This window comes from Columba livia, chromosome 1, assembly GCF_036013475.1.
Source record: "Columba livia isolate bColLiv1 breed racing homer chromosome 1, bColLiv1.pat.W.v2, whole genome shotgun sequence".
Taxonomy (NCBI): domain Eukaryota; kingdom Metazoa; phylum Chordata; class Aves; order Columbiformes; family Columbidae; genus Columba; species Columba livia.
The window spans coordinates 31,395,472-31,401,471 of record NC_088602.1 but is presented as its reverse complement, the minus strand read 5'-3'; the positions used below and the strand labels follow the sequence as shown (position 1 = coordinate 31,401,471).

The following is a 6,000-nucleotide window of genomic DNA, read 5'->3' as shown; positions in this document are numbered from 1 at the left end:
TGATGTTCCCTAAGCACGATTGCACAGGGGGTTGTGAGAGCAGTAAAAGCCTGTGCCTGTCATTTGGATGACCTGGGGCTTGGCTCTAAAAGCATGCTGAAGCAGCTGTGAGGGAACCTACCCAGGAGGGTGTGTTTCCTTCTTGCTGACAGCTGGGAGGGTCTACATTGGCCTTGACCATGTTTTCTGAGATGCTTTGCTCTCATTTTAAATTCTTCTGTGCTCTTAAAGCCAGTTGTGAGGAGAAGCCAATGGACTCATCTGCACTTTAGGGTTTTAACTTACTATTCCAAGCTGGTAGATCTGCCTAGTTGTCTGGGGCCCGACTGTAGGCGACACACAGTTCTGGACTTCAAACCTTTCACGGCATATGGTATCATCTAATTACAAGAAGGATTTAAATGTGCTTAAAAGCAGGGTAAAACTAGTCACAGTTTTCCTAGAATCACAATAAGGAGTGTCTGAATCCCAATACACTCTACAATTAGAACATTTCATTTGGAGTTTATGTACTTTTATTTGCTTCAGAAATCCCATTTGTTCTGTATTCGCTTTAGTGGAATTGGTTTAATTCTAATTACAAACCAGAAAAATGGCCTATTCTTCTGTTTTTAAATAAGTTAATGGATATAAAGAAAAAGCCTGAACAAATTAATAAAGCTTATGAATCTTAAAAATACTAGTGAATTTTTATTTTATACCACAGTTGTACTTCTTTTTTCTTTTCAATCCAGAACTTTGACAGCAACCTCACTAAAACTAGTTGCTTTGCAGATGAATGATAAATATGTGCATGTAGTAAGCGTCCTTACATACAAACATTTTGGATTTTTCTAGGAAGTCATCATCACAAAAAATCTGAAATGTGCTTGTTTGCAGCAGTGATCTGCCTTCCAAATGTGGATACGCGACTGGAGACAACAGAGCAGATCTGGAAGATCTGTGAATCAGAACCCCGGGGATTTGAATCTCATGGACTTAAAATCCAGAAGATGCCCAAAGACTAGAGAATTTATTGCATCAAACTGAATTGTAATGCATACTGTTAAAAGGAGTATTTTAGTTAGGACTTGGATGATTGTCAGACTGAGAGGAGGTCATAAAGGACTTGTAAGTTCTGTTCCGCTCTGTATCTGTACAATTATTTGGTTTTGGTTTCATATCTAGATCTGTGGTTCTTCCATGTCATAGAGATGATGTATTGGCTGCCTCCAGCTTGTTAAGTACTTAAAATATCAAAAATAGCCGGGCTATGGTCTCTGGAGTGACTGACGGGCCCTGGAGGATCTATAACGCCCAGGGTGCTCCCGTTGTGAGGAGACGGCACTGACCACCTCACCATGACACGCTTTCTCCCTCCAGCACCTGCCGGCCTCCCGCTGGGGCGGCTGGACAAGCAGTGTCAGTGACAACCAATGGTAGGACAAGGGGCGATGGGTATAAACTGGAACACAGGAGGTTCTGCTTAAATACAAGAAGAAACTTCTTCACAGTGAGGGTGACGGAACACTGGAACAGGCTGCCCAGGGAGGTTGTGGAGTCTCCTTCTCTGGAGACATTCAAAACCCACCTGGACGCCTTCCTGTGTAACCTCATCTGGGTGTTCCTGCTACGGCAGGGGGATTGGACTAGACGATGTTTCGAGGTCCCTTCCAATCCCTGACATTCTGTGATTCTGTGTGACACTCTTTCCCTCGCTGCCTCCTCAGCTTTGACTCGCTTCAGCTGTAAAGCCGAGTCTGGGAGGGCAGGAGACGCCGCCAGACACAGGGCAGACCGCCCGCTCCCGGCCAGAGGCGAAGCCTTCCCGCCATCCCGCCGCTATCGCAAGAAGCCCCGCCCCACTCCGCCCCTCCCGCCAACCACCGCCCTCGCTCCCGTTGCGGGGACGCACGAAGCGGAGCCGGCTCCTATTGGCTAGCAGGGAGAAAGGAGCACGTTCATTGGCTTAGCGGCTGGCGCGGGCAGCTTTTTCTTCCGGGTTCCGAGGCACGCTGAGCCGGTTTGTGTGTGTGGGGCGCGGTCACCGCTCCTCGCCGGCGGGCAGGGCGGGGGAGCGGCAGCCGGCCCGGAAGTGACGGCGGAGCGGCTGGCGGTGACGCAGTTTTCCCGCGGTTTGGGCGGCGGGCAGGGGAGCGGCCGCCGGGGGTCCGTCGTTACTGCCGCCTGAACGGCGGGGCCCAACGGTCCGCCCGCGCGCGGGCCGCCATGCCGCCCAAGCCCCCCCGCAGGGCGAGCGCCGCCAGGAGCCAGCGCGCCAGCCCCGACAGCGGCTCCGCGCCGCCCGCCGCCCCCCGGTGAGCGCCGGCGGGACCGTCCTGCGCGGGCCGGGGAGGCGGCGGGCTCGGTCTGCGCTGCCGGGGCTTCTTGCGCCCGCGGGCCCGGGTCGTGCGTTTTCCCGGGGTGGGTCGGTGTCAGCCCGGGGCGCTCTTCAGTAACCAGCGTTCCCTCGTAGCTCAGAGCTCCCGTACGTTGCCGTGTGCTGCTCGGAGTCCCCGTTGCTGATGCCTTTTGCTGTCCCTAGGCTGGAAGTTGGCGAAGCGGAGTTTGTTGCGCTCTGTGATGCGCTGAAAGTGTCGGAGAGTGTGAGGGAGAAAGCGTGGAAGACCTACGAGAGCTTATCGGCTGTGGATGGAGCTCTGGTGAGTACCTGCTGCTGCTTGTAACTTGCCCATCTGCTGTGGTGTCTGTCCTGTGCCTGAGTTAAAATACTAAACATAACTTCACTGGACTGGGGGCCAAGCGGCTCAGAGAGTTGGGGTTGTTCCGCCTGGAGAAGAGAAGGCTCTGGGGACACCTTATTGTGGCCTTTCAGTACTTACAGGGGCCTATAAGAAACATGGAGACAGACCTTTTAGCAGGGCTTGTTGTATGTAATAGGACAAGGATAATGGTTTCAAACTAAAAGATTCAGGCTACACATGAGGAAGAAATTTTTTTACACTGAGAGTGGTAAAATGCTGTCCCAGGTTGCCCAGAGAGGTGGTAGATGCTTCATCCCTGGAGACATTCCAGGCCAGGCTGGATGGGGCTCTGAGCAACCTGATCTAGTTGAAGATGTCCCTGCTCATTGCAGGGGGGTTGGAATATATGACCTTTGAAGGTACCTTCCAACCCAAACTATTATATGATTCTCTAAGTGTTTTGCAGTCAAGGCTTGTGCAGTGTGACTGCACAGTTAGACCAAAGTTGGATGTTACCATGTACATGTCTATATAAAGTGTTTTCTATATATATCCCATTTTCGTTAATGTTTTCCTGTAAAGGTATGGACTCAAGAATTCTTTTAGATTGCTAATAAATGGCAGTGGAAAACAATCTATGTGATCAGCTAATTCGTCAAACCGCAAGTTATTTCAAATATGTCTGAGTCAGCTTTATATGGGTCATCTCATTGTGTGTTTCTGTGTATTTCTTTCTGCTGCATTCTTCATGAGGCTGCAGAAAGGGTGTGAAGAAGGCTATTGCAGAGAAAAGGGTGTTTGTATGTTAAACTTTTTTTTTCTACTTCATAATATTAATCTGTATGTACTTATCATTGAGGTATTTCCGTTCAAAGTTAGTCATTTGGGCATGTATAAACACATTAAAAAATTATGCCCTTTCTTGATTTTTTTCCCCCTCCTCTTCTCATTGCATTTCTGCTGTCTCAATGAGCTGACTCAGAGAATGGCTACAATACAATTAAGTCATGAACAGCACTTTGTTTTACAGACCTGAATTAGATTTAAAATACCTAGCTGGGCTATTATTCCCACTGTGTGGCCTAGTGTCCTTGTATTTGTTGCAACTTTTGCTTATTCTTTTGCAGCTTGAGCTGACTTGCCACAGCTATGGCGTCACTAGGAATACCTTGTTTGTGTGGTGTTTTTAAACCACAGCGTGGGTATACCAGCTCTCAATGCTTTTGAATTTCACAACATAATACGGTAACAGCAAGGGAGAGAGACTGTGTACAGCTCTTTTGGTAACTGATACAATTTCCGGCCATGGATGTTCCCAGGGAACACTTAATTAAAAGCATAGCTGAGCTCATCTATATGAGCCAAAGCAGGAGTAGTCAGCTCTATGGAGTGAAAAAAACAAGGCAGGTTTGAGTATAATTCTGCACATTTTCACTTACAGGTGGAATTTTCTTTTCTCTGACTGTTGCCTAGCAGTGGCCAGATAAGACACAGGGCATTTGTAGCCCTTCTCTTCAGCATCTGAAGGTGACCTATTGTATCTATTCAGAAGGTGGCAATGACTGTGACATACAGCTAGTCTGTAAGGTTTTGCAATTAAGTCCTATTCTAAGAGCCTTGCAATGTACAGGAAAAAGTGTACATCACATTGTGGTTCAATCATGGGCCTTTTAATCAAACTTTCTGATGTATCAGCAAGGTGTTGAAGTGAGGAAGCTGGTGAGTGCGTTGCTCCACAGGGACCTGGCAAGTGCTGGAGTTGCTACTTCTAGCTGAGACCAGTACAGGCTTCGTTTGAGTGTGAAGTCAAGCAAATTAACAGCCTGGCTGATTACTGCTTCTCTTTCCAAGTCAAGCTGTTATAATGGGGAGCAGGGCTTCTCAGGGTGACTCTCTGGTTCAGGTTGCAGACACTCAAGAGGAGGCTATATTTAAATACCCACTCCTTTCTCCCTAGTGGTAAAGGTAATGTGTTGGAGGTTAGTCCTGCAAGCACTAGCTGTATGAGTTTTTAATCAATGTGGTTCAGTGCTAACCTCTTCAATTCTGAACTGGAACAGAAGAAGCTGCTTATGTAGCAGCTTTCTGTTCTCAAGCAATAAAGGGAAATAGCAGGACAGCAGCTGAGGCAAATACCTACCAGAACACTTCTGTTTAACTCCATATTTGGTTTGACTTGAGGAAGGTTAAATCATCAGACTGCTGATGAAAATAGAGGTAGCATCTAATGATCCTGCTCGCAAGCAATTTACAGAGCATAAAGACCTGAAACCTTGCTTTCCCTGGCACACTGGCCTTGTTCATTGTGGTTGATCTCAGAACTGTGCCTGCCAAGCCTCTGAGGTTGTGGAGAGGACTGACAGTGCTAACTAGGATGTGATGTGCACAAACATTAGGCACTGTGGTAACTGGCAGAGATTCAGGATGCAAATGTGGGCTTGGACTTAGTCTGAACACCTGCTGTATCCTTGCTCAGTGAGTGTTTAGTGACTTAAAGAACATGTATTAGTACTGCCTTTATTGGGCTACTTAGGGAACATGTAATCACGTGCAAAGAGACTCTGCAGACAAGGTATATGCAGCTTAAAAGTATAAAGCAGTTGGTTTTCGCGCATGTGCACAAGCTATTGCTAGGATGTAGTGACCTATCAGCTCTGCGCTTCAGTGAGACACTTGAGTCTCTGCTGGCCAGGCAGGCATCAGTCAGGAGAAGGGTTGATATCTGCTTCTCCCTGGAATGAATCTTCTGTGCTGGTACCCCCTGATGCCACCAAAATTGGCTGATCCCCTGTTTTTTATTCCTTCAGGATGTCACATCTTTCCATGTAGGTATTTTTCTTTCTATTTTGGATCTTTGAGCTACTAATGATCCAGCTTCTCTCTGGAGTATTTTATTTCTTATCTTGCATAGCTTTCCACTGCAGCTTTTCTTATAGTGCTCTCAGCTTATCTGTTTCTGCAGCAATTTGAGTCAAGGATGTACAGCTGCACCCTATCACAGCTGGGCCTTGAATCTGTGAAACAGCTGAAGCCCTGTGAGAGGTGTGGAGGAGGAGGAAGGTGGCAGGAGAGAGATGGTTACATGATCTTAAAAATTGAGACTGACTTGTAGTTGGAAAAGCATGGCTTGCAGAGAGGGATTGTTCAAAACCACTATAACTGTGTTGAATATGGTGGTAAAGTTTTCCTCTATGACAGCTAGAGTTTAGTTATACTCTTCTACAATAACATCATAACTTGAAATCTGAGGTAAAACCCTAAATGTTGGTTTCAGAAGTGTTGTACTGCATCAGTGCTGTTGGTATATGGTGTGAAG

At 47.2% G+C, this 6,000-nt stretch overlaps 1 protein-coding gene across 2 annotated transcripts in view; it reads left to right on the top strand.

Moving 5' to 3' along the window:
- The first annotated feature begins 2,001 nt into the window (after nt 1–2,001).
- The window catches only part of RB1 (RB transcriptional corepressor 1), an 80,610-nt gene continuing 76,611 nt past the window's right edge, over nt 2,002–6,000 (top strand). The window contains exons 1-2 of one of the 2 annotated variants that reach the window (XM_065053795.1): nt 2,002–2,297; nt 2,525–2,642. In XM_065053795.1, coding sequence (XP_064909867.1) covers nt 2,209–2,297; nt 2,525–2,642 — 207 coding nt within the window. In that variant the 5' untranslated portion in view covers nt 2,002–2,208. The remainder of the gene's footprint in view (nt 2,298–2,524; nt 2,643–6,000) is intronic. The other variant, XM_065053802.1, reaches the window with a different exon arrangement.